This window comes from Macrotis lagotis, chromosome 2 (genome assembly GCF_037893015.1).
Source record: "Macrotis lagotis isolate mMagLag1 chromosome 2, bilby.v1.9.chrom.fasta, whole genome shotgun sequence".
NCBI classification, from domain to species: Eukaryota; Metazoa; Chordata; class Mammalia; order Peramelemorphia; family Peramelidae; genus Macrotis; species Macrotis lagotis.
Genome location: NC_133659.1, coordinates 320863335 through 320891023, shown reverse-complemented (window position 1 = coordinate 320891023; position 27689 = coordinate 320863335). Strand labels below are relative to the sequence as shown.

General features: G+C 39.3%; 1 protein-coding gene across 7 annotated transcripts in view; it reads left to right on the top strand.

Annotated features, from left to right (window-relative positions):
* The window catches only part of IGF1 (insulin like growth factor 1), a 103576-nt gene that overhangs the window by 50747 nt on the left and 25140 nt on the right, over window positions 1-27689 (top strand). For 5 of the 7 annotated variants that reach the window (XM_074226719.1, XM_074226716.1, XM_074226718.1 and 2 more), the window contains exon 3: window positions 25770-25951. In XM_074226719.1, the coding sequence (XP_074082820.1) occupies window positions 25770-25951 (182 nt within the window). The remainder of the gene's footprint in view (window positions 1-25769; window positions 25952-27689) is intronic. The other 2 variants (XM_074226717.1, XM_074226714.1) reach the window with 1 other exon arrangement.

Sequence of the window (27689 nt, the reverse complement as noted above, 5' to 3'; positions counted from 1 at the left end):
GTTGCACTGAAATAAAGAGTGCATGAAGGGGAGAATAATAAAATAAAACAAGAAAAAGGAGGTAGGATAATGTACTATAATGTGGAGTATTTTACATATCAGGCTGAGAATTTTGCTTTTTTTTCATACCTAGAGAAATGGGGAGCCATTGAAGATGTTTGAATACAAATGATATGGTCAGATCAATGCTTATGGAATATCAATTTGGTAACTCTGTGAAGGATGGTTTGGAAAAGGGAGAAAGTGGAAATAGGAAGACAGCCTGGAGGCTATTGCAATACTCAAGAGAGAAGTAATGAGAGTGTGAAATAGGGTTGGGGCTGTCATAGCATCAGGATGACTAGATACCCCTTGCTAATAACTACATGGTTGTATGCCATTCCCACCTTTCCCAGTGTTGTAGAAGTAGAGAATAAGCTCCTGGAGTCATAAGTGAATATAGATGGGTTCCTGTTTACCCCCACTATTCACCAGTACCATTGGGCCCCTCATAAGATATGGACTTCACATCACTGGACATAATTCCCCATCGGCTCACCAAGAAACATAAGTGCAGCAAGAATACATGATCCTTACCTCAGGAAATAAAGTGCTGCTGACTCTGGGGTCAGAGGATCTGAGTTCCTATCTTGTCTCTGATATTTGTCATTTTGTGATGTTGGACAAATCATTCATCTCCCTGTTTCCTCAATTGGAAAATAAGAATGGTGGGCCTCTGAGATATGCTTCAGATCTATTATCTGTCAAAATGGTTTAAACTTTGAATTATCCTCTTCGCTAAAATAAATATAGAGTTTATGGTTTGTTTGGAATTTACATGAAGCTTATATTCATCAGCAATGTTTATGACATCGTAAGAACATGAGTCTATTTATATGAAACATAATAATCAAGATTTGGGTCCAATGTCAGCCAAAAGGGTGTCCAGTGTTCAGAGCAAATGTAATAGACCCAGATTCTCTGCTTCAGGTTCATGATTGTCTTTCCCTTCTAATTCAGAAAATTGAAGTTGTTGATATGTTAAGGAGTGGTATTTCTTATGTTTTGGTTACATCGGTTCCAATTTCAGAGCTAATGTTGGATATTAGCCAGCTAGGACAGGTAGCATAATATATGTGGTTAGGATTCAGGCAAATTCATAGATGTGTTAGCTGCTTTAAAAACAAAGACACCTAGGATATGATTTCTCTCTCATCACACTCAATTTGGATCAATGTACAACATGGAAACAATGTAAAGACTGACAGATTGCTTTCTGTGCAGGGGGAGAGAAGTAAGATGGGGGGGATGATAAAACTCAAAATAAATAAAATCTGAGATAAGGGCCATTTTCTCTATTGGGGATCTGAATTAGAAGACCACTAAATGACCTGAGGAGGAAGGAAGTAGAGGAAAAGTCATTGTTTTCACCATCTTCATTTTCTTTGGATTTCTCTTCTCCTTAGTCAACCCCAGAAAATTACACCTAATTCTTGGTTGCACACCCTAAATCCTATGCAATAAGGGCTTTCAACAGGAACAATTTCTGTTTAGAATTTAGTGTAGTAAAAAAGAATACTTCCTGCGAGACTCTGGATTCAAACCACAAGTCTTTACTATTCACTCTTTGTGTGACCTTCAGAAAATGACTTGGGTTCTCTGAGCCTCAGGTTTCTCACTAGAAAATTACCTAGAAAAATTAGATGAACTGAAATCTAAGATGCTGTCTATCTCTAAGTTCTGTTTTCATGAACAAATATTCTAAATATGACTTCTATTTATAATCTGCCTTTACTGAATCCCACTATCATTCCTTGCTTTGTCATTTAAATTCCTGAGAGAACATATGTGAAAGAGAGACCTTTAATCAATACAGGATGTTCTGGCTGTCGTCCAAAGTTGGCTATCCAATTATCCAATCATGATCTGGGAAGCTCCATAGTGTACTTGGCTGGGCAAGAGGAGACCATACCAAACCCAGCCTTGATCGATGGTGTAACATGTGTACAATGTGTTCTCTCTAGGGGTAGTAGCCAGGTCTTCTGTTTCCTTTGGCTTTAGCACACCAGGGCTCCAAGGATAGGGCTCTATACACTGATGTGATGCTGAAGGACTGACGACATATGAATGGCCTTCACCTAGCCATGATGGAAGAAGACCAGTTAGATGGAGTAGAATTATCCCTTTACTTTGAAGCTCTTAATTCATCCTTTGAAACTGTTTCTCTTTCATTGCCAAGCAATTAATTCCCCACATTCAGAGATGGCATACAACATTGCAAAGGTATTAATAATAATAATAATAATAACTCTTATAGAGTTAGACACTGTGCAAAGCATTTTGAAAATCTCCTTTGATCCTCAGAAGAACCTTGTAAGTAGGGGCTGTTATTATCCCCATTTCACCTTTCTGGAAACTGAGGTAGACAGTTTGTCCAGGGTCACACATCTTGTAAGGATCTGGGATCTGAGACTGAATTTACCCTCAGATAATCCTCACTCCAAGACCAGTGCTCCATTCATTAGTCACCTTGCTCCCTCTTCATTTTGCTAAGAAAGAAATCAGTATATAGAGAACTGGTTTCAGAATGGGTTCAAATCCCACCTTTGCAGTCTCACACAGAGAAAATTACTCTTAGTGCCCCTAGGAAACTCTCTTAAAACTACAAATTACAGAACAGTCATCAATCTGTATTAGTAGAGGGAGTTTATTTACAAAAGAATTCTCTACATTAATGAAATAACAGGATTACTCCCAACCCCACTTTCTATTTTATTTAATGCTAAACTCCAAAGAAATGCATTAAAATGTTATAAACAATCAAGTAATTTCTCAGCAATTCAACAAAACATATTTATTAAATGCCTGCAAACTTTTGCATCTTTTGCCAACCACTGAGGATTTGAAGGCAATGCCAAAACAGTCCCTGCCCTCAAGGAGCTTATTTCTAGTGGGAGAATGAGGCTTATCTACCCATAAGTAAATGCAAGTTACTATGAAGGAAGAGTGAAAACTAGAAATCTTGGATGTCATCCTCAACCCTCACTCTTCCTGGGCTGCCATCTTCTACCAAGTTCAATCTTGTCGTTTCTCCCTCCACATCTCTCCTATACATCCCTTCTCTCCACTTGTATAGCAACCTGCCTAATTCTGGTGCTCAGTTATAACAGTTTTCTAATTGGCCTTTCTCCTTTAAGTCTATTCACATTCCAATCCATTCTCCATTCAGCTGCCAAAGCAATTTTCCAAGATCTTAAATCTGATCGTGTCAGCTTTACCCAATAAACCCTTGTAGGTCCCTAATACTTCAGTCTTCTCCTATCTTCTTAGTTTTTCTACATTTTTTTTCTCTTATATTGCTAATAGAGCATGACCTCACGTCATGATATACATGAGTAGAATGAGAGGGTGTTGGGCAATGACACCATTCTTCTAGATTCTGGGAAGCTTCTTGGACAATTCTAGAAATAGTGGCAAGGATGGGGGAGCATGTCACCCAGGCAAGGGGAATAGCTTGTGATGCCAAAGCCATGTAAGGAGAGTGATTCCTTTGGCTAGAATATTGAGTATGTGAAGGGATGTAAGGCTGGCAGGGGGTAGGGAAGAAAGAGAGCATTTCAATTCTAGTCACTGAGATATCTCTCACATCCAAAGGCAACATTCTCAACTTCCTCTGGTTATCTCCTGTGGCCTTATTTTAGCTCCTTCCCTCTCACCAGTTAATCAACATCCTCTCTGCCTTGGTTTTCTCAAGTGTTCTTGTTTTCAAGAAGGTGTTGTCTGCATTACTATTTCTGAGCTATTTTTAAAGTCCTAAACTTGGTTTCTATAATTTGCATAAATTTGATGATTTGCATATCAGGTATGATAATTTGCATAAAAACTTCTGATAATCAGAGGAAAGCCTACTGGATGGATCCAAGCCCAGGGCAAAGCTGAGCGAGGGCCCTGTGGGTGACACCACAAATGGGGAACACAGATGGGAGATGCAGGAAAAGCCAAGAAAGATAGAGGAATGTAGTACATTAACAAGGGAGCATTAAGACATCAATGGGCTGGAAAGAGAATTTCTGAGTGATTTGTGGCTTGTCAAGTGTGGGGGTGGGGGGGGAGAAAGAAAGAAAAAGATGTGGCAAAAGAAGACCCAGATGTTCTGAAAAAATGCTAAGGATTTATGGTGAGCATACTATAAATGTGGAAAATAGGCTGGTGAGGGCAGAGCTTATTCCAAATACAAAAAATCTTAGCTAATAGGGAAGCAAAGGAAGAGCGGCCTTTCACCAAGTGACCTCCTGAAAGGGTCCATTTCTACCAGCAGCAATTGAAAAGAAAAGGGAAACCAGAACCTGAATGAAAGTGAATGAATGAATGTATGAATGAATGAAAAGTTATTTATGAAATACTTAGAATGTGTCAGGCTATGTATTGACTGCTAAGAGATACAAATATGAAAGGGTAGGATTATCAAACCATTGGAGGTAAACTCCAGTAACTCCAGATATACCATAGGATCTTAGCTGTCAAGGACCTACTCCCTCTTTTTTATTCCAAAGGATCAAACAGCTTGCCATCAAGGTTAAGGGTTTAAATCCAGATTCCTCTGACTCTGAAGCCAAGGTTCTTTCCACTTCACCACCCTCCTCAGCCCTCTTTTCCAATGTCAACATTAATTGACTCCCACTCACCATCACAACCCACTTTGGGGAAAGGGATGGCCTGGGTTGCTTCATTCATCTTCTTTCATCAAACTTCTTATTATTTAGGACCATGTTTCTTCTCTGTTGTCTAGCCCAGTCTTCTTATTGTAGAACTTACTGGAAGAACTTCAGTGCCAATTTTAATCACTACCCAAATCTTGAGGTGAGGTGTGTGTGTGTGTGTGTGTGTGTGTATGTGTGTGTATGAGTGAGTGTGTATCTGTTGTCCCTTAGAGAAATAGCTATCCTTGGACAAAGTAGAACATTTAACCAAGAAATCTTTTCAATAACAACCCAATAGACTTGAATATTGTTCTTCTAGCATATACATTAGAAGGTTAGCCTGAACATGAAAAGAAAGCATTTATTGCATGGAGTGATTTATGGAAGAATAGAGCTATTTCTCAATTAACCAACCAAGTGCCTCCTGAGTGCCATGCTAGGGGTACAATGGCAGAAATGAAACATTCCCTGCCTTCAAAGAGCTTAAATTCTATCAGGGGAGTTAACATGTACCCATATAAATAAATACAACATTTGTACAAGATGACTTTTGGAGGGGGGCAAAGAATTGTCCTATGATATGGCCATAGATAAGCCATGAGAACTCAACCCAAGAGTTAGCTGTGTTGTAAGAGAAAAAGTATTGAATTTGAACCTAAAGGACCTAGATTAAAGTCTCATACCTGTTTCTTTTTTTTCTGATTTTGGGTTAATCATTTTACTTTCCTGTACCTCAGTTTCTACATCTGTAAAAATGAAGAACTTAAATTTGTTTAATTGGGAGGAATCAAGGTACTGCAAGGGAAAATAGCTTTGATTCTAGAGTAAAGGAACCTGAGTACCAATGCTGCTCCTGATGGTTATTGCCAGTGTGACCCAGGTCAAAACACTGAACCACTTTATAAAAAAGAAAGGAAAGAAACCAGATTAAATGGCTTTAGATATCCCTTCTGGCTCTAAATCTATGATCCTATGGTCCTCAGATCCCTTCTAATTCTAAAATCAATGATCCCTAGTTTCCTTTGGAACTCAACTCAGGCACCATTTTTTCAATGAAAATCCTTCCTAATCCCCTTTTAAAGTAACTGGTAGACATTCTGTATAATTTATACTTGTGTGCATATAGAGAGAATATAATAATAATGTAGAATATACAGCATTATATGTGTATACGTAAAGATATGCATTTTGTGTATCTAAAAACTCTTGGAGGTCACAGAGAATATTTCTTTTATTATTTCTGTTTATCCTCAGCACTTACCAGAGTGCTTAGCATGGAATAGGTATATAATGAATTATTGATCATAGATTTAAAGACTGGTTGAGATCATTGAAGTCTTCTAATTCAACCCCTTAATTCTACAGATGAGGAAACTGAGGCCTGGCAAGGTTATGTAATTTGCAGGACATCACCCAGATAGTATCTGAAGTGACATTTGATGATTTCTAATTAGTAATAATAATAATTATGTATCATTTTAAGTTTTGCAAAATATTTTACATATGCTATCTCATCCAAGTCTTTGTGACTCCACTATACCACACTATCTTATGCTTATTAGTTGATTGAATATTTATTAATAAAAGGGTGGCTATTTGGCCATCTCTTTTAGACAAAGACCTTGGTTGTTTAATCTTTAACCTCTCCAGAACTCAGTTTCCTCAAGTATAAAATCTGAGGGTTGAATTCAATATTCTCCAGTGACCTCTTTCATCTTTAAGGCTATGAATGTCTTTCCTGCTGGCCAAAGCCAAGGAATAGCTAGATACATTATTATTACCCATACTCATCCCTTCCAAATCCTCCACACAGAGCTGAGCCAAAGAAATAACAATAAAAGACAAGTGTGGGGGGCACAGAAACAGTCGGGCCAACACTTTAACTCAATATCACTAAATCACCAGAGAAACCTTGTCCATGGGTCACATTTGGGACCATGTGGCAAGCTCCCAAATAGACTGACAGATTCACAAAACTTGGCTGGCTTCTGTGCTGAAGGAAAAGGGGCCTCCAAGGACAGTCTTCTGTAGTTCTCAGAAAGTCAGAAAATTCACAGAAGTGATTGACTAGAATAAAGCAAGAAGCTATTGCCTCAGACGGGACTTCAGAGCAGATAGATGTGGTCATTCATAACACATTGGAGTGTGTGAGAAGAAAAAAAATGAGTAGATCCCCAAGCCAACATCACAAGCTAAGCTTTAGGGGAAAAAAAACAGATTTTTTTCTTCTTATTAAACTTAGCTTTTATTCTTTTTTTTTTTTTAAATGAGGGGAATGGAGGAAGTCATAGACTTTCTGGATAGCTCAGGATGTTGATTGAAAAGCAGCTGACGGACAGGCACACTATCTGTCCCAGATGAAATAAGGATGAAAACTAGATTCAATTCAGGGACTAGTTTCAACGGACCACACCTCTTTCTTAAATCCTTATTCAATTCAAAGAATGAGCCCACTGGAAAAAAACAACCAGCTTAAAAAAAAAAAATCTCAGTCGACTGCCAAAGAGATTGGTGACAAACATTGCCAACTAACCCTGGGGTTTCTACTGTGATCCAAGAGTGGATGGAAATTCCAGGTATACTAGTTCAAGGGAAGCTTATCATAGTCTCTCAGTCACCTAAGCAATCCAGCCTTAGGGAAAATGATGAAAAAAAGCTTTACTCCCAAACTCCATCGACCCCATGTTTGAGAAATTAAAGAAAAAGGAGAGGAGGCCAAGGTTGAAAGATCACAGTTAGTGGTATTTGATCAAAAGTCAATCAACAAGCAAATGTCTACTATGTACCAATAATGCTAAGAATTGGAGTTTTATTCTTTCATTCCATTCACAAACTTTTGTTAAGCACCTACTATAATTTTGTCACTCGGTAGGCACTAGAGATTTGTCTATTCAGTCATTCACTAACCATTTGTGAAGACTCTACAATGGGCAAGACATTAGCTAGGCAGTGGCTGATTAAGCACCTTCATATGATACAAGTCCAAACCATAGCCCTAGCTTTCAACTGCTAGCATTATCTCCACCTATGAAACATTCACCAGTTGCCACTATAGGCAGATGATTGTCTGACTGGCATGCACATTGTTCTTGGTAGAAAAGATATGGGTGGGAAAGTTGGCCTGGGAAAACAAGAGACTGTTAGATGAAAAACCATAGTTGGATTCATTGAATTTCTGGAGGAAAATGATGGACCCTCTCTCATTTGGTTAATTGAACAGTGGAGGAATAATTCAGAGAGCTAGTCCTATTCTCACCCTGTGATTATAGAGGTTGTCACAAGGACATCACTGGTCTTAAGTTTGGCCAATGGAGGGTTGAAGAAATCAAACACTTTACTATGTGGAGGGAACAAGGTGGAAAACGGTGAGAACAGAAGCTTTCCCGTATTTGGAAGATGCTTCTTAACCCTGAGTTTAAGGACCTTGAAGAGTGGAGTAACTGGCATGGTACAGGGACTTGAAGTTTTGTGATAAGAAACAACACAACTGAAGGAATAGTATCAAATGAGAAGAGACAGAGAGGAATTTGAAGGGCAGTTATGTTGAAAAAGGGATTCATCTCGCTCTGTTTGGCCCCGGAATGAAGAGTCAAGAAATTACAATAGAAGACGTTACAAAGAAGAAAATTGGGGGGTCAATATTAGGAATATGAGATAGGCAAAGGGGGAATGGGTTCCCTCAGGAGGTTGTAGATCTCCTCTCAGTGGAGGTTTCCGATTAAAAGCTGGATGGCCACTTGTTAGCTCTGCTGCAGTGGGCTCTCCTTTCCAGATACAGATGGTTGCTAGGGCCCCTTCTAAAATTTTGTGATCCTATTCTCTTGATACCAAAAGAGTGGTGTTTAATTAAGACAGGCATAGAAAGCAGTTTTCTACACATTTTCCTATCCTCCACATTGTCTAAAATAGTATACCTCATTAAAGCTACAAAAATCATTAAAATAGTATAGAATAGTATAGATTCAAAACCTAATTGGGACAAGTTTTCAAAATTCAGCATTTTGGGGAGTTTCTTTTCTATTTCTCCAAGCCTCCCATCAACTATCTCTTCTTAATATTTTTTTCTTCAACTCATTAAATGACAGTGGGTACCTAAACTTCACCTTAGATGCTTCTTTCTCTACCTAGTCTGTTCCTGAATTATCTCTTCTGTGTCCCTGATACAGAACATTTACTGTTCTGTCACTGTATGCAGAGGATTGTCTGAATAGCCAACCAAGCATGCACATTATTCATGGTCAAAGAGATGTGGCTGGAGAGCCCTATGCAAGAGACTGATGAAAGAATGACTGTAGTTGGATTCATTGGATCTCTGGAGGAAATTAATAGGCTCTACTTGATAGGCCCATTTTTTTTCTCCATCATTCATTTTCCACCACAAATAGTCTATAGAATGATTAAAAAAAAAGTCTATATTGTATGATGTAGAAAGCAGTGGCATAAAACTTAATTAGGAATAGGAGTCACTTGGAATGTAAATTTTCCTTCAGGTTTCATATTGGCTTAGAAAATGACATATTAATATTATCCATAAAAATTTAAAAAAATATTATCCATGCTCTATATTGGATTTTTGTTTATTATTAAATATTTCTCTATTATATTTTAATCTGGTTCCTTCACAGTCAAGAATGTCACCACACATAAACACATACACACACACACACGTCTTATACTAAAGATGTAGAGGAAAGAATCCAGAATCTGGAGTTACACGTGGGTCCTGAACTATAAACTCTGACTCTGGACAAAGGTCTTTGGACAAATCTTTCATCTCTCTAGGCCTCATTTTCCCCAATGTGAAATGGAAGGGCCAGATTGAATATCCTCAAAGCCATTCAAGCTGTGATCTTAGCATCCTTCTCCAATCATTTATCCTGCTCCTATTTCACCTGTATCTTCCTGGGGAAGTCCATTAACTACTCTGGGCCTCAATGTTCTCATCTGCAAAGCAGAGGGTTTGGTCAAGGTGACCTCTAAAGTCCCTCTTGCCTCTGAATCTATGATCTGTGAAAAAGAAGGGCATCTTGCCTTCATTAGAAGATTTTCCTCATTGCTGAGTTTCCCTGTTGCTTGGGGTTACCTCTTTGTTTCCTAGACATGAACTCTGGTCATCGTCCTCAACCCTAGGAACATATTTTTAATTGTAGCCTTGCTACAGACAGATGGAAAAAGAACGGCCAAACTAGAAAACCAAAACACAAAAACAAGTGCACAAAGTGCAGTATCAACATTATGTAAAACCATAATTATCTCTGATTCCTCCCTTCCTTTTTCTCCCCATGTTCAATCTGTCAATAAATCCGGCTACTTCCTCTTCTCGGGTTGTGCCAAGATCTGCCTTCTCTTCAACTTCCCGGCAAATGAGCTTGTTGGTGCAGGATCTGGATACCTCGCCCACTGGGTTCCCTACTTCCAGACACTCTCCCTCTCCAATGAGAAAAAAATAATTCTCTGGCAGCCATCACTCCCTCACCTGCCTCCTTGACCATGTCCTACCCCACCCCTGGGAAAGCCTCCAGGTATATAACAGAGTGGAGGATAAGGAGGCCGAGATGGAGAGGGGGCCCCAAGAGGCAGTGCTGGAGCCAAGTCACAAAGAACAGGCAAACGATAGACTTTTGAGAGTAACTGCAAATAAAGAAAATGTGTTTTAATACACACTTGGCGCATTCTTTGCTTTGTGGCACCAAAAGACGGGCGTTCCCTCCTATTCACTACTGCCTTATGTTCAGGCTCTGGTGCTTTTCTTCCCAGATGCAAAAGGGGTAAACTACTAATAACAAGTGTAATTATAGATGATGATATTGGTGTTGTGGTTCTAATCTTGAGTCTCGAGCCAGAATCAGCTTACCAATTCTCATTGCAGTCTCTCTTTTGCCAAAGGGAGATAAGAGAGGTTCAGATACAAGTTTTCCCAACATCTCCCCCACCCCTCTCTCTTTCTCTCCATCTTTCTTTCATTGTAAGTTCTCAGTTCATGTTTGATCTTGCTACAAAGACAGGGTAATGAACTAAGGGGATAAAATGGTATGGTCAATCTTACTTCAGGAATTTTTATGAAGGACCAAATGGCTACTGAGATCACTTCCAACTCTGGCATTCAGGAGCTCTTTGATTGTAAGAAGAGACAATTCATTACAGTGATGATCAGTGATTTCTTTAGTCCTAAGCATCAACAGTGGGGATAAGGATATTGGATGTCATTGACAAATGTTTTGAATTGCTATTCCCAATTCAACAAAAATTGTAAGGCAAGAAACACATATGAAGTTCTTACTACTTTTAAAGACATGTAATATCAACTGACAGTGTATCAGTGAGGTCTGGATTCAAATTCCATCATTGGTTGGGCAACCCTGGGAAAATCATTCTACTTCCCAGTGGTCCCCAGGTAATACTCTAAAATTCCAAATTAATACAACTGTGTGTGTGTGTGTGAGTGTGAACATGCAATATAATTTAGTACCTTATTTATAAATCAATATATCTATATGTATTATATTTTGGTTTGGGGGGGATTTTTTTCAAGGCAATAGGTTTGTGACTTGCCCAAGGTCACACAGCTAAAACGTATTAGGTGAGATCAAATTTGAACGCAGATCCTCCTGGCTCCAGGGCCAGTGCTCTATCCACTGCGCCACCCAGCTGCCCCTATCTGTATGTATTTCAAGGTACCTTGTTATATCTCAGAGACACAAAGATTAATAATAAATGATCTAACCCTTTCCTAGAAAGGCAGGAAGAGATGAGTTTTAAACAGGAAAGTATAATTCCATTTAAAGTATGAAGTGGTCAAAGGAAAATCCCAGACAAAAGACATCATGGAGTTCAGCTACTGAGAAGCCATCGATGCCACTCCCTCCACCACCAACCATCACATTCTATACATGAGGAAACCAGTGCCAGAAGAGTAACTTGTCAAGGGTGATCAGGAGAGTAGGATTTGAACCCAGATCTTTGCTCTTTTAACTTTGCTTCTCTGCCTCTTTGTGGTGAATTTCATATGGGGGAGATCAGGGGCTGCTTCACAACAGAGGTTGCGATAATAGAATTAAAGTAAGAAAAACTGAAAGGATTCAAAAGAGGAAAACAAAAGAAACCACAATGAGTAGGAAGAAAGAATCATAGAAGAAAGAACAAATGATCTGGGCCAACTTCCTCATTTTGTAGATGAGGAAACTGAGTCCCAGAGAAAAGTGATTTGCCCAAGGCCATGAAATGACAAAAATCTAAATTCCCACCCTCTTCCTTTCCTTCCAAAATGAGAGATCTTTCTACCACTCCAAAATTGCCTACAGGCGTATTTATTGGAGAGTGGGTGATTGGCAAATATCTCAGGTGTGGTACCATTCAAACAGGGTCTATGAGCATTGTACCAAAAGAGGGAAGGGAGATCGAATGTCTTGAGAAATATAAAATGAACCATTTTAACCAGTGCATCATTTGAGAGGAAGTAAAAGCACAAAGGAGCAGAAATAATTCAGTCAATCAATAAATATTTTTTAAATGCCTACTCTGCCTGTCACGGGGCAAAAGCAAAAAGAGATAGAGATCAGTCCTTGCCCTTTCAATGGTCTTAGATTCTACTGGGGAGACAACATACTAACAAATTTATAAAAATGCAAGTTATACAGGGTAGAAAAATTGAAGAGAGAAAGCACTGGAATTAATTGAATACAAGTGGGAAGGGATGAGTGACACCTGTGAATTAACTGGAATTGGAATTCTCAGGGTGTAAACTCTCTTCACTAATGATCTCCATAATATGTCTACAATTTATCAAGGTCACCTTTATTCTACTCAGTGTATACCTACTCATTTACCAGTTGTTTCTTCCATTAGAATATAAATTTCTTGAAGGCAAGAGGTGGTTTTTCCTTGTTTTTTTCTGACACTGGGGTCTGGACAAATTAAGTACTTAACAAATGCTTGGGGGCGGTTGGGTGGCCCAGTGGATAGAGTACCAGCCCTGCAGTCAGGAGGACCTGAGTTCAAATTCAGCCTCAGACACTTAATAATGACCTACCTGTGTGGCCTTGGGCAAACCACTGAACCCCATTGCCTTGCAAAAAAACTATTTTAAAAATGCTTGCTGTTTGATCAGAGAAGTTGAAGTTAATTTGTCTGTGGTCATCTATCTAAGATGTGTCAAAACTTGAACATAGACCTTCCTTCTCCTAGGTCTGGTTTTCTCTCCACTACACCAGACTGCTTCTGATTCAAATTTAGTCTGACGTAATTAGCAGATCCAGTGTCATCTAATTTACATCAATAACAACCATACTGTGTTTTCTGTTTAACCAAGAAAATCTTCACGGTATATTCCAATCTATAGAGAAGAAAGTGGAGTTTTTGTTTTGGTTTTGGGGTTTTTTTTAAGTTGCTACCTTATATTCCATGCTCTTCTGGAAGAATTAAAATGTAACAATGATCTCTTGGCATCTAATTATCTTATCTCAGACCTTGATAAACCAAGTCATCCTCTTAGAACTGAATTTCTGTCCAACGAAGCATTTCTGTTGCCAAAGTATAATTTTGTTGGCAGCATCTATCATTTTCAAGCCCTGGAATCTGACCTAGGCTTGTAAATTGTGCTGTCCTGGCAGGGTTCTCGCCCTCTAGGGCATTGTATTGGTCTAAAGCAATACATCACGTTGCCTCCCACTCTTTTTGTTAGCCTATTTCTCCAAAGGATCCTAAAATGATAATATTTCCGCTCCAGAAGCCCCAGTTAATCCTGTCCAGGACACCATTGCCACAGGCTCTGGAAATGGAGCCCGGAGGAGTCTTACTCCATACTTGACTAAGACAGGCTCTCCCCAGAGAAGTGAGGTGTTATGTCAATGGCGGCCCAGGGAGGGGAAGTGAGGCGAGGATTGATTCTGCACAGTCATGTTGCTAACATAGCATCAGGACAGAATAAATCTTGCTTTGATTTGAGTCCATCCAGCCTTGACTTATCTACTCTGTGAGGGTCTTGGAAATCTAGTTGCAGAAGGGCATAGTATAGGGAGCAGCCCCCAAATTTCTGGCGGAAAAATCCTTTGCCCAGAACAATGACATACCCAAGAGATTGAGAAAGGGTTTAAGGAGTGGTCCCCAACTTCTGATTGCAGAATTTCTTGACCTCTAATAAAGACATACCCAAGGAAAAAGGGAAGATTTGGGGAGTGTTCCCCAGACCTCAGGGAGCTTACAGCATGGTTTGGCACAGGGTATTTCCCAAAGGACACAGACAACACAGAGGAAGACAAATATGTATATACAGACAAAACCACCCAAGAACACCAGTAGATGCTACAATTCCACTGCAAAAAGGTCATGCCTAGCTCTTGTTTTTCCACATTCATGGACAACCAGCAGTGGAAGCAACATGACTAAGAGTGAGTCATAACACCATCTTAAAGTCTTGCTGTGCTTTCTTTCCTCTGCTATCTGAAGGCAGAGAATAAACCCCCAAGCTACTAGCTCTAGCTTCCTTGGGCCAGTCCCATAGCTCAGCTGCCCTGGCTTCTTCATTTTGATAACACATACCTTATAGCTAGTCATCATCCCCTTATATGGACCCCTGTGGGCTCTGGGACTTTAGTCAGTGGCACAAGACAAGGGCCAGTTGATGAGCAAACTGAAAACCATGCCATACAAGGATTGGTTGAAAGAAATTAGTGTTTAGCCTGGAAAAGTGAAGTCTTAGAGAAGGTGAGGCTCATTGTTTTTGAGCTTTTGAAGGACTATTTAATGGAAGAGGGAGTAAATTTGTTCTGCTTGGCCCTAGAAGGCAAAAACTGGAAGAAATCAGTGGAAGATGCAAAAGGAAAATTTCCCAACAATTTGAGCCATCCCAAAATGGAATAGGTTATTTCAGGAGGTGTTCTCCTTATTGAAAACATTTTGGCAAATACAGTGTAAGTGCTACTGGCAATATTTGAGCGACAATTCTTGGTCAGGTGGGGATTGGACCCTCTGAAGTCCCTTCTAGCTTTGTCATTTGCTAATCTAGTCATTTAGAATTCTGCAAGACAGAAACTGTCTTGACCTGAGTAGGCAACAGGAGTGGTTGCTCTGAGGATTTGAAAGTTCAGAAACTGGATGAGAGAGTGTTCATTTCTAGGGGGGGGAAATATATATCCTCATCCAATTAAGAGACAGCTTCCTTGGCAAACCATCTCTCCAATTAAAAATTAACATGGGTCAAGGGTTAAATCAATATATAAAGTTGATAGATTTTCAGGAACCAAATCACAATGCCCTTAGCTGAGTTCAGGACTCTCAGTTCTTAGAAAACAGTGAGGTCTTTCACTTTTCAGTTTAGAAGATGGGAGGGTGGAATTAGTGGGGAGAGAGAGAGAGACAGAGAGAGACAGAGATAGAAAGATACAGAAATGGAGAGAATGGGAAGAGAGAATAAGAGAGGAAAGGAGGTAAAGAAGGAGGAAGAAAGGAGAATGGAGAGAGAGGAGACAGAGAAAGAAGAAGGAAGAGAGAGAGAAAAAGGAAGGAGAAAAAAGGGGAGGGAGAGAAACAGACAGACACAAAAGGAAGGGAAAGAGACAGAGACCAAGAGGAAAGAGCAGAAAGAAGAGAAAGGAAGAGGGAAAGCTCACAGTCGATCATTTTTAACTCAAAGTGCAGGGCTACTGGATCCTATTAAAACCATCCTTTTTCATACGAAAGATTATATTTTTACATCACCTAAAATTCCCCTTGCATCACTTCCTTTCTCTTCCCCCAGCCCAGAGAGCCATTCTTCATTAAAGTTCCTTTTAGTAGATGTGAGCATTCAAATCTGTTGAGATATTTTTGGATTGTTACTCTGGCACTCTGTGCACTTGTCATTCTTCCCAGCATTGCTTTATCTACAAGCTGAATCTATGCCTTCTTCATCCAAGACCCTGATGAAAATGTCGAACAGCACAGGGCCATGGACAGAGGCCAGGGCGATACAAGGAGAGTGCTCATGATCACCTCCATTGATGTTGATCATTAAGCTTTTCTTGGCAATTTCACCCAGAGCCAAGAGTGTAGGTCTCATGTTTATGTCTTGTTTTTGAAGATGATTAGTTTTAAATATGGAAGTTCAGGCAGAATTTATCCCCATTTGGGAACTATTAATGGACATGAATTTTTAAAATTATCACTTAGAAGTTTATAAATTTAAGCCAATTCTTCATCTTTCCAAAACGCCAGATGTTAAAGGCATATTAATCATTGCAATAGGTCATATTTACAAACCACTTTCTTACACTATGCTTAAAGGTCAGTAGTATAAGAATACATTCTTTTATATGAATAAAGAGAGAATTCGAGGAGACAAGTGACTAGCCCCCCCAATCCCACAGTCAGTAAGTGACAGAATCAACACTTCATCCCACAGCATCTTATCCCAAATCCATTGCTATCTAAGTCTGAGTCTATGCCATGGGATCAAAGGATCATAAATCTGGGGTTGGAAGGGGCCTTAGAGGTGATCTCGTTCAATACCCTCATTTTGCAGACAAGAAAACTCATCAAAGGTTAAGTAACTTGCTGAAAAGTTACTTTTCATTGCCAAGACTTTTTTAAAGGGAAGGCCATTCAGTTGAGCAGAAAGATTTCAAAGAAATTTTAACTCAAGGTCCTATGTCCCAACTATGTTTCCATTAATATGGCTGAAACCTAAATCTACCCATAGCTTACACAGCATCTTAGGAAAGGTGCCCTTGCCCAACCAAGATTGCTTTGTTAGCGATTGCCACAGGTGAGATCTCTATGTCCCTCTTTGCTCCAGGCCAGAGAACAGTTTGCTGATGATGGACCTGGGCACAATGAGGAAAGTCAGCTAATTATTGTGGGTTTGATGATGCCACAATTCTGCCTCCCATTCTTGTAACTAGTGAGTTAGCTTTGAAGAGTATTGAATTACTTCACTGGCTATGAATTATTTAAAGGGAAGCGCTGCTATTATAGAAGCCAGCTGTTTAACCATTGGAATTCTGTACATTGGCCAACACTCAGGAAAAGAGCTGTGCACTGTGACTAACCACTATGTCTACTCAGTGTGTTTGAAGGATGAGCTAAAGTGGTGGTCAGATAATGCTACTCTCCTTGATTTATATGTTAGGGGATCCCTAGAGAGAGGAAGGAAGGGAGGGAGGAAGGGAGGAAGGGAAGTATGGAAGAAGGGAAGGAGGGAGGAAGAGAGGGAGGAAAGAGGAAAAAAGACTCCCAAGAGTTCTAATAAACCTAAAGACAGACAACAATAAATTCCAGTAAGAGGGACTCTAAGGATTGTTAATATACTTATCTCCACAGGCTTCATTCTAAAGTTTGAGTAATTATAAAGACTTTGTTCATAGGCTCTTGGATTTAAAGATGGAAGGAACTCTTGAGGTCAAGCTGTCCAACATCTTCATGTTTTATATAAGGGAAATGAAGTTCAGAAAAGATGAATAGATCTGAGAATTAAAGAATTATATCCCAGAAGTCAGAGTTTATCTCCACACATTTTACAAATAAGCAAACTGAGCCACAGAGAGACTAAGAGGTTTGCTCAACTCACAAAAGCAAGAAAGGACAGAACTTTAAACTTTGAACCCAGATTCCTCAAATGAAAATTCATACACCCCCTCCCCCACCACATCCCAACATGGCAAGAGAATGGGACTTTTGGAGTGATGTCACCATGCCTAGAGAGGGCACCCACAGGCATCGTCCACCTAATGTACTGCTCACAGCAAGGAAAGATAATCAATATTTTAGGGGCTGTGAGGTCTTTCAAATGAAGGTCAAACTAGTAAAGGAAAAATTATTTGGTCTTGTTCTAATTGAGTATCTTAAAACTTACTCTTGGGATCACATAAGGAACTATCCAACTACCCAGAGGACAAATGAGGCTCTTCAGGTCAACCACTCAAGTTTTCTATAAATTGCTTCTTTCAAGACTTTTTTTCATATTACTTCTCTTTACACATTCTCAGCCTTGACAAGGGCCCCTCCTTTATGTTCCCCATTCAAAATCTCCCACCTCTGAGACTTTGTGCAAGCTCTCCACTAGGTCTGGAATGAGCTTCCTTCTCCATCTCCATCTCCACCTTAAAAAAATCCCAAGCTTCTCCTAAATCACAGTTGTAGTAGCTTGAACACAAGACCTTTGTAGAATCACCCCACTTGCCTGTGATCTCTCTCCCTGGAAATAAAATTGTATTGTTTTGCCTATACTTTTTATCTTCTTCTCTGTGTACATGATGCTTCCCCATGGAGAATGTAAACTTCTTAAAGGGGTTATTTCATTTTTTATCTTTTTTTTGTCCTTTTTTTCCTATCAACTAACAGAGAGGCAATGTTTCATAGTAGCTAGAAATCCCCTTCCTTCTTTCCTTCCATACTTCCTTTCTTGCTAGTCTGAGATCCATAAAGATCTAAGTACAAATTGTGACTTCGATGCATGCAGGCTGTGTGACTCTGGGAAAGTCAAATAACCTTTTGAGGACTCTAGGTTGCTGAGAAGGTGCTGATCTGGCTTAGTCACAGGAGTATGTTCATTTGGCGTTTCCTAGAGCTACAATTCTCAAAATGGTTATGTCATGATCCCATTAGCATGATTAAAAATTATTGCAGATTCTCCAAAGAGCTTTTCTTTATGTAAGTTATCTCTATCAAGACTTACTACATTAGAAATTGAAATGTCTTAGTATGATTCTGAAAATAAGTTTTGCTCCTATGGACCTCCCACAAGGGTCTCAGGGATTCCCAGGAACCCTCAGGGCCATATCTCTGCATTTTAACAATTAAATCTTTGGTTCATTCTCTCTTAAACATCTACCGAAGTGCCTTACATGTGGTTGTTGTTATTCCATCATTTAGTCATGTCTGAGTCTTCGTAATCCCTCAGATATGGATGGCTTTATATCCACATTATCCTGCATAGCTACTCAAATGTTTGCTGAATTGAATTTTGTTTCAAAAGACCTACCCCAAATCCCTTATTTTACCAATGAGAAAGCAAAGGAGAAGGGGGCAAGGGGAAAGAGTAGTTTAAATCTACTCTGAGACAAAGTGTACATAAAGCAAGTATTTCTAACCATTCTATAATTCCTCACCTCAAATACTTTTGTTGTTTCTATTCATTAATCTGTATGTCTAGTGTTCTTTAAAATAAAAGCAGTAAAGTTTAGATGGACTTTTGCAACTGCCCAAATGGTTTATGGACACATAACTTTCCCATTTTGTATATTTGTTCTGTTTGCTTGAAAACTACATCTTAGGGTCACCAAGACTGAATGTAGTTTTTCTTTTTTATTTACAAGGCAAATGGGGTTAAGTGGCTTGCCCAGGGTCACACAGCTAAGTCATTATTAAGTGTCTGAAACCAGATTTGAACCCAGGTACTCCTGACTCCAGAGCTGGTCAAAAGGCAGTCAAACAATGAATGACTTAAGTGTGCTCTCAGAGAACACATGATAAATTCTACCTTCTTCCTTTTGGGAAGGAGGTGGAGGACTCTAGGGGTGGAATGTAGCTTATACCTCAGATGTGATTACCTGTGTCAGTTAGTTGTATATAACTGTTTTTGAACATGATGGGGTGGTGACATAAAAAATGGTTAAAATATAAGAATAAACAGAACCCATAAAAGTCTGAAAATAAGTGGACAGGTCCCTCTGTGACTGGGCTGTACCTTGAGATCACATATACTTAAATAGGAGATCAGTGATCAAGAGTACCTTAAGCCTGTTTTTCTTGTGATCCTTAACTAAAAACCAGTGTTTTTTTTTTCTTTGATTCTTAAAACATTTGTTGGTACTGGAGTAATAGAGAAGAGAGAGTAGAAAGGGGCAGAGAAATTTCAATAGTTTTGAAATATTTATTCAAATTACCTTAATAGATGAGGAAAATGGAGATGGAGATGGGGACTTTTTATATGGCCCAAAATTCAAGATTATACTAGATAAAATGTGACACTGCAGAAAATGGGGGTAGCAAACATATATTCATACACCCGTCATCACAGCTGAACTCAATGTTATTGATGCTTGCCCACTGGTGAGAGACATTTTGTAACATAATTGAGGAGGGCGAGATATATGACTGAGCTTGATGGCACATGCAGTCTTCTTGGCTTCCTTTGATTTTAACCTAAACATAGAAACATTTACAACTAATGCAGGAGGGTAACTTTTGACAGATTTGCCAATTTGTAGCAACTGTTTGCTATTTGCCATTCTGTGTATGCATACACAAAGTCTGGGAAGGAGCTTTGGTTTTGTCAGTATGGGGAAATCCTGATGTAGGAACGCTCTCCATCAAAGGAAATTTTCACATTTCTCATGCTTCCCAGAACTGTTGATTTAGAACTGTAAGAGTTCTCGTGCGTCATCTCATCCACCTTCCTCATTTTACAAATGGGGAAATGGAGACCTACAAAGGTTATGTGACTTGCCCAGAGCTGCACAAATAAGAAGAAATCAAGCCATGATTTGATTTCAGATCTTCCTGATGACAAGCCCAACTCTTTATCTATTAAGCCATTCTCCATTTTTTGCCAGTATGTCTAAAGACTATGGCTAAAATGATTTTAACTATAAGCTAAGAACCTAATAATATAATTAATTTCATCTTTTAGACAGAAAACCAAAGGAGCAATGAAATTGAGATTCGTTAACATTCAAGTTTTAGCTTTTTGGATACCATTGGTATGATTGGTTCTCTGAAGAAAATTGTCAAAACAGAAAAAATTGTTTTTTATCTGAAGTGGACATATAAGATGAAGAAGAAAGAAGAGGAGAGGAAGAGAGAGGAGAGGAGAGAAGAATCATTTGAGAACATCCCATTTTCTGCACAGATGCAGCACATAATCTTCAAAACCCACATTATGATATTTATAAACCACTACACCCTAGAAAGGAGGCAGAAACCACAATCAAGATGGCACCAGGGAAAGAATCCTCTCTGGGAAAGAGGGCATGGTCCAAATCATGATTTAAGAGAGTAATATTATATACAAGGTATAGTCAGAATTCATGAGGCAACTAAATCCAAGGAGCTAAATAGGATCCAGAAATATAGAGTTTCTACAAAGAGGCCAAAGCTAGGATGAATCAGCATAGAGTCAGAACACATCCATTCCTCATTAGACTATATAAGTTCTTTGAGGGCAAGGTCTGTTTTTGCTTGTTTTTTATTGCCTCAGTACTTTGTTTTTGACTCGGTGCATTTTTCATAAATGTTTTTTGATTGATCAATTGATTAAATGAAGAAATGAGTCAGTAGATATGACTTGAATCATTCTTTCCTGAGAAGAGAATCCTTACCTTAAGCCTTGGGTCAGGACCCCTAACTACTGACAAGTAAAAACTCCTACCCACTGCTTGGGGGGAAGGATTCCACAGGATTATCTCTAACAATTTTCCAACCCAAGCCAGAGTTCTTCAGCGGTGGCAGATGTATGAGCCATACTTTCTCCTCTAAGCCCTATTGACATTGCTGTGGTCCCTAACAAGAATAACTGGGAAGTAGATCCAAGGAGAGGAGACCTGTTGCTCTGTGCTATCACAGGCCTCTCTTCCCAGATGTGTATATATTAAATCAGTTCATACTGACTAATCTCACTCTCCTTAGAAAGATCACAGTCTCAGAGCTAGAGGTGGAAGAGACCTCACAGTTCATTTAGACCAACCGTTTCATTTTACAAATAAGGAAACTGAGGTCTAGGCAAGTAAACCCAGATCACACAAGTAGTACATTGCAGAGATGGGACTGGAATAAGATTCTGTAATTCAGTTCTCTTAATCTTCATCATCAATAGGATGAATATTCAGAGTTGGGGGGAATCTCAGTGACCACTATCTAAATGAAAACAAATCCCTTCTGTCATCTATCAATCAGTCAGTTTTTATTAAGCACCTCGTAGATGACAGTAAGCATAGATCAAGACAAAAATGAAACAAATACCTTCCCTCAAGCACCTTACATTCTGTTGGGGGGAATACGTGTGGGGACAATCCTCTGGGGTCTTCAATAGCTTCAGATAGGTTTTAAACTTTAATAACTTAAAACTCTATGAAGACTTTTTTGGGTCACACATAGAAGTCTCAACAAAATAAAAACCAGACTATTTGCAGCGGTCTGTGAGGGAAGGAAGCACAAGCCATTGAGCAATCAGGAAGGTTTGGGGATTTTTTCCCAACAAACCTGCAGTTAGTAAGTAGTTAACTGTGTGCTTAGCATGGGAGATACAAAGAAAAAACAAAAACAGTCCCTGCCTTCAAGATGTTTACAGTCTAACGAGGGAGATGACATAAACATGATTGAGAATATACAAGATATATGCAAAGTAGATGGAGGGTGACCTAAGATGGAACAACCATGCTGGGAAGTAGTAGGCAATGCTAAAACTGAGTTTTGAAGGAAACAAATGACAGAGGTGAAGAGGGAGTGCACTCCAGGTCTGGGAGGCAACCATCGTGAAAGAACAGAAATGAAAGATGAAGTGTTGTGTGAGGGTCAGCAAGCAGGACTCCAGAGTATGGGGAAGGAAATGATATGGATCGTTTTACTGATTACCCTTTGCTCCAAGAGATTCATTACAGAGGAACCCCCTGTCTCCCAAAGAAATCCATTTTACAGGGTGGCTAGGTGGTGCAGTGGATAAAGCACCGGCCCTGGAGTCAGGAGGACCTAAGTTCAAATCCAGTCTCAGACACTTAATAATTACCTAGCTGTGTGGCCTTGGGCAAGCCACTTAACCCCATTTGGCTTGCAAAAACCTAAAAAAAAAAAAATCCATTTTACATTTGGACAATACCCATCACCAAGTGCGAAGCTCTTTCCATGACTAGCCGGACACCCACAATGATGGTGGTGACCTGAGGAAGCCAGCTTGTTTGTCTAAATAAGGACAATGAGTCAGGGATTTTCCTGGGGGAGGAAGCTATGGGTCCTGATGCAATCTTCTATCTTCTTGGTCACTAAGGTTAAGTAACTTGCTAAGTAGGGGTCAGTGTGTGCCAGAGGTAGGACTTGAAGCCAGTATTCCTGGCATTAGGATCACTTATCTGCTATAACACACGACCTTTCATGACTAGACAGCAAGGTGATGTAGTGGATAGAGATCTTAGTTCAAATCCACCTTCAGACACTTACTAGCTGTGTACTAGCATGATCTTAGCCTCTGTTTGCCTCAGTTTCCTCATCTCTAAAATGGGGATAATAATAGTCCCTACCTCCCAAGTTTGTTGTGAGAATCAAATGAGATTGCAAAGTGCTACCTTAGCACAGGGCTATATAAATGTTAACTTGCTATTATGGCTAAGTATAGAAATGAGAAATTCTTTAATGAGTGGCTTATGGGAAATGCCCCACAGGTACTCTAGTCAATGTACACCTAATAATAGAGATACAGCATGGAGGATAGAAAGGGATCTTCATAACTAGAAAGGGATCTTTTAAAAATACAACCAGGATCATCTCTTTATTCATTAATTGCAGAGGCTCAGATATGGGGGCCATTCAAGAAACCAATTTCTTTTAAGACGGGAGCTTAAGTATTTTGTTCCCTAGACTTTGCATTGGGTTTCCTATTTTAGCCTACAGTAGCAAGTTTGCAAGAGATGAGATTAGAAACCCAAATGTGGAATCTAGCCCTTCCATCAAAATGACTCTTTAATCTTTAATCTTTGAAGGAGAGAAGCAACAGCCATTAGGGAATCAGATTCTTTAATACAAAAAGTACAAATTAGAACTCTAGTCTAAACCAGTGGGGTCTCCAAAGTCATTAAATTAGAAGAGATTCAAAGTCGTCAAGACACATCCCCTCCCAACCTACAGGTGAACCACATAACTTGACCAAGGGACCAAACTTTATGATCTTCTGTCACTGAAGCTTTCTGGGCTATGTGATTGTGACTCTCTAGACATGACTTTTCTAAGCCTCCCAGTCCTTTTATAAGAGGTTGATAATACCATTAGGAAGAGATAATAACCACAGATGAGAACTGGCGATTTCATCTACTGGCAGGAAGCTCAGACATATATGCCAGCTCTGAAAAAAAAAACACCAAACCATTGGCATGTGAACTCCATATCCAAAAGCTAGTTCTAGCTCTAATGTCCAACTCTGTCACATGCTGACTGTGTGACCTTGGGTAAATCACTTCCATTCTCTGGGCCTTGATTTCTCCAGATGAAAGATAAAGGATTAGATGGATTAACATCCAAAGATCATTAAATCTATGATCTTAAAAAAAATGCTTTCATCCCAGTGGCCAAGCTCAAAAGCTTCTGGGTGCCTCCCTATATTGCCAGATCTCTCTTGATCAAAACAAACTCTTTGTCACATCTTATAAAGAGTGTTTATTTCCCTAGACCTCCAGTCCCCAGCAACTCTTGCCCTTTATGCATTCTAGGGCAGTGGGAGAGAAAAACTTCCTGTACTCTCCTCCACAGTTTCATCTTTTCTGAAAGGAAACCAGAGTTTAGCATCTATTCTTGGAGGTCTGACTCCTTTGGCCTCCTGAAATATCCAGTAACTTAGTGAAGAAAAAAAAAAGAAAGCCTATAGATGTCCTCTGTGAATTGCCGAGGACCACGTGAGCTTGTTTTCCCCTCTCCTCCAATTTACAGTCTCTGGAAAAGATTATAAAACAAAACAAAACAAAAAACATTGTTTACAGAGCTCAGGGGGCCAGTTGATTCTCAACTGAGGGTAGAGCTGCCTGCTAAGAGCAACGAGACAGAGTGGATCTAACACCAGCAAAGAAAACCACGGAGACAGAGAGGAGGGCCAGCTGCCCTGCTTTTCCCCACCATCAGAGTGGGGGCCACCTCCCAGATTTGCTCTTAGAAAGAAGCCAACATCATTCTCCCATGGGTGCCACAAACCCCTCCATGATGAGTTACCATATCCCAGCTGTCCTGGACTCCCACTGCCAACCTGTCTTGTCCACCATCTTAATTACAGGAAATACTTTGGTTCTAGAGTTGGTAGAGACAATTAGCCATCTGAGCAAGGGGACCAGTGGTGATCGGAATTGAGAGAAAAGGGTTAATTAGACGAGTATGGAGAAAGATGTCCCTAGAATGGGGAACCCTATCACCAAACTCAAGGCAGCTGGGAATAATAGATATGGAGTCATAGATTTGAGACTGGAAAGTTTTTAAAGGCAATCTAGTCCAACCAATTCATTTTACAAAAGAAAAGATTAGGGGGCAGCTAGGTAGTATAGTGGATAGAGTACTGGTCCTAGAATCAGGAAGACCTGAGTTCAGATCTGACCTCAGACACTTGAAATTTACTGTGTGTGATCTTGGGAAAGTCACTTAATCCCGTTATTAGAGAAAAATAAAAGCAAACTAAATACTGAAGCCTAGAGAAATAAGATTACTTACCCAAGTCCACACCAGTAGTAAATGACGATGGTGGACTTTGAAACCAGTTCCTTTGATTCCAATGCCAGTATTCTTTCTAGTGTAACATGTTGAAAGAAGGCCTATAGATAACCCTGCCTCTGACACTTTTGCTTGTGCTTGTACTAACTGTGAGCAAGTCACTGAATTTCTCAGTAAGTTCCAGGCAAATCCCTAAAACAGAGAAGTTGCTGATCTGTGTCAGTGAAGAGACTTTCCACACTGGGAGATCCTACACCTATGAAACTACCATTTTTTTAGGAACAACTTCCTAATGAGGATGGTGCATAATGGATTTTGGACATCACCTTAACACCATAAGACTGCTTCCAATCAATATTGGTCTAATAAATTAACAGATAGATGGATGAAAATTCTCACTATTTAAGTAGAATAATTGCTCTTTTGAACTAAATAAAATAGGTAACAAGAGAAATTAGAAATTAAGCCTGAAAACACTATAGTTTAAGGTCTGACTTTTTTAGACACTGATAGTATGACCCTTGGCAAGTCACTTCCGCCCCCCATCTCAGTTTCCCCATCTGTAAAATATAACCCTGATCTCACAGGGTTGTGGCAGGTAAGGCATTTTGCAAACTTGCAGATGCTCTAGGAATGTCCATCGTTATTATTATTTTTTTTTAACCTTAAGCAAAAATGTGTTCTGTTCTAAGGCTACACCATTCTCTCCTTTGTCTCATCCAGGCAAGCCCACTGGGTACGGCTCTAGCAGTCGGCGTTTACACCACACAGGCATCGTGGACGAATGCTGCTTCCGGAGCTGTGACCTGAGGCGGCTCGAGATGTACTGTGCGCCCATAAAGCCGGCCAAGTCAGCTCGCTCGGTGCGTGCCCAACGCCACACCGACATGCCCAAAGCCCAAAAGGTAGGTTAGGATGGCAGGAGGCCTACTCTCCCTAGTGTAGAATGTGGAGGCCTTTCTAGGCCACTTCCACCAAAGGGGCCAGGCCATGTTGAGTGGACACAGCAAATGTGTTTCCTGGCCTGCCTCACCAGTTTATTGGGCAATCCGGTTAGCTTTAGGCTTCCTTCATTCTCTTCCTCCAACCCCTAAGCAATCCATCGACAAGAAGTCTTTATTTAAGTCACCTACTCTTTGACAGGCACATCTTTTTAAGTCATATATCTTTCAAAATCATCATAATTAAGAATTAGTCATTATTCCTTCTCACCATTGGCTAAACAAGGAGCTCATCTCCCCTAGGAAAAAAATAAGCATTAATTAATCATGTTAAGTAAATCACTGATTAACTGATGATTATAGAGAATGTATTCTATTTCATCTAGGAAAGTAATAATCATGAATTAATAATATTAATGATTAACTTCTGCCAGGTATTTTTATCATGTATCTTTTCTGAAAAGCATCACAATCATCAATGAAGCATGATGAAATATGGAAAATGGGTAAACAAATTTTATCCCCCAGAAAAATTATTATTATTAATTATTATTATTATTATTAATATTATTATTAATTTATTAACTTCTGCCAGGTACTTTTTAATCATGTATATTTTTGAAAAGCATCATAATCATCAATGAATCATGATGAAATATGGAAAATGGGTAAACAAGTATTTTATTCTCTGAAAATTATTACTATTATTAATTATTCACTTCTGCCAGGTACTATTTAATTATGTATTTTTTGAAAAGCATTGCAATCATCAATTAATCATAATTAAATATGGAAAATGGTTAAATAAGTATTTTTATCCCTCAGAAAATTATCATTAATTAATAATATTTATTATTAACTTGTGCCTTCAATCGTTTACCTTTAATAATTTTTATAATCATTAACTAAAATTAACTATAAAGAATGATTTAGAGGCAGCTAGGTGGCACAGTGGATAGAGAACCACTCCTTGAGTCAGGGAAATCTGAGTTCAAATCCAGCCTTAGACATTGACTAGTTGTATGACCCTGGGCAAGTCCCTTAGCTCTGCCTCCAAAACCAAAAAAATAAAAGATAATGGTTTAACAAGTATCTTAACTATTCTTTTAAAATTTATTATTATCATTATTATTATTATTATTAACCTATTGTGTTAGGCTTATCTTTTTTAATCATGTTCCTATTTTAATCATTAATTAATTTTTCCCATGATTTTAACTTCTAACCAGTGCTAACTAATCAGAGAACTAATATTAAAAGTCATGAGCACTCTGCTGTAGAAAGACAAACCATTCTGGAAGAGGAATCCTCTGGGTTTATATGACAATAAGAGTAGGAATTGCACCTCTGGTTATATTTGCATAGAAAACTTCCATGTGAAGAAAGTCTCTTTACTAGTTCAAGTCAGCACCTCCCCAGCAAGTTATTCAGTGTCTAGGGTTTCCCAAAGCAGAGATGTGAAAGCTGTAAGCCCCCTCATCCCCAGCATTCTAGAGGGCCAAAAACTAGATTAAAATGCAACTGGGGAAAATATATGATAAAACTGCAAAAGACCTTAGAATAATGTTCATGTGTGATTTTCTAAGTCAATATGCAGCCCACAGGCATCCTTATGTAGGATTTGGTGGCTTGGTTGTATCTGACTTTGTCACTGGCCTAGAGCAGTGAGGGGCTAAGTATCTTGGTCAGTCACACAGCCTAT